The sequence below is a fragment of the Chaetura pelagica genome, unplaced genomic scaffold (assembly GCF_000747805.2).
Source record: "Chaetura pelagica isolate M959 unplaced genomic scaffold, ChaPel_1.0 scaffold1366, whole genome shotgun sequence".
NCBI classification, from domain to species: Eukaryota; Metazoa; Chordata; class Aves; order Apodiformes; family Apodidae; genus Chaetura; species Chaetura pelagica.
The window spans coordinates 118,921-119,670 of record NW_009953581.1 but is presented as its reverse complement, the minus strand read 5'-3'; the positions used below and the strand labels follow the sequence as shown (position 1 = coordinate 119,670).

Sequence of the window (750 nt, the reverse complement as noted above, 5' to 3'; positions counted from 1 at the left end):
CCAAGCCCCCTGCCCCCCCATCCCAGCCCCTCACCTCCTCCTCCTCCCCTCCCAGCCCCAGACGCTGCAGCTGGATTTCCTGATGAAGATCTTGCCAAACTACCATCACCTCAAGAAGACCACCAAGGCCACGTCCACTCCTGTCAAGAGCTGAGCACCTCCTGGCCCTCCTTCCCTCTGAGAGGGGGGGAAAAAAAAAACAACCCTGGTTTGGTTTATTTATGCCTTTTATTTATGTTCTGCTGTCGGGACCAGCTTTGGCTCCTGGTGTTTCCCACAGGCCAACTCGACATGCTTTGTTTTGGGAATAAAATGTCCCCTTCCCTTCTCTCCAGGTGGGACTGCCATCCTTTGGGAATATCAGGAGATGTTCACACAGAGTGTCCCACTCCCTGGGACAGCCCAGCCACCCTGGCCTGCTGGCAGCAGGAGACAGGCCCACACTGGGGGACAGCACAAGAGAGAGGTGTCCTAGCCCTGCACCCCCAAATCCATGTGGACCCTGGGGTGGGAACTGCTGCTGCCCTCTCTCCTTGGTCCCCCAAAAGTTGCCTCCTGCTCACCTTCCCTGCCAGAGGTGGAGCTGCAGCTCTTCCAATCCCCCAACCTTTCTTCTGGAGAGCTCCAGGCACATCTGTGCTTCCCAGCTGGCCCCCCCGAGATTCCCCAGGGATGATTTGCACAACTTCCTCTCCCATCCTTGTACAGCATGTACGGGAGGAAATCCATGCTGGAACAGAAATTCCTGTA

The 750-nt window shown here is 56.8% G+C and overlaps 1 protein-coding gene across 1 annotated transcript in view; it reads left to right on the top strand.

Annotated features, from left to right (window-relative positions):
- Positions 1–154, top strand: part of DCTN6 (dynactin 6) — a 5,958-nt gene extending 5,804 nt beyond the window's left edge. The window contains 1 exon segment of the mRNA XM_009999760.1: positions 56–154. Coding sequence (XP_009998062.1) covers positions 56–154 — 99 coding nt within the window.
- Positions 155–750: the final 596 nt, after the last annotated feature.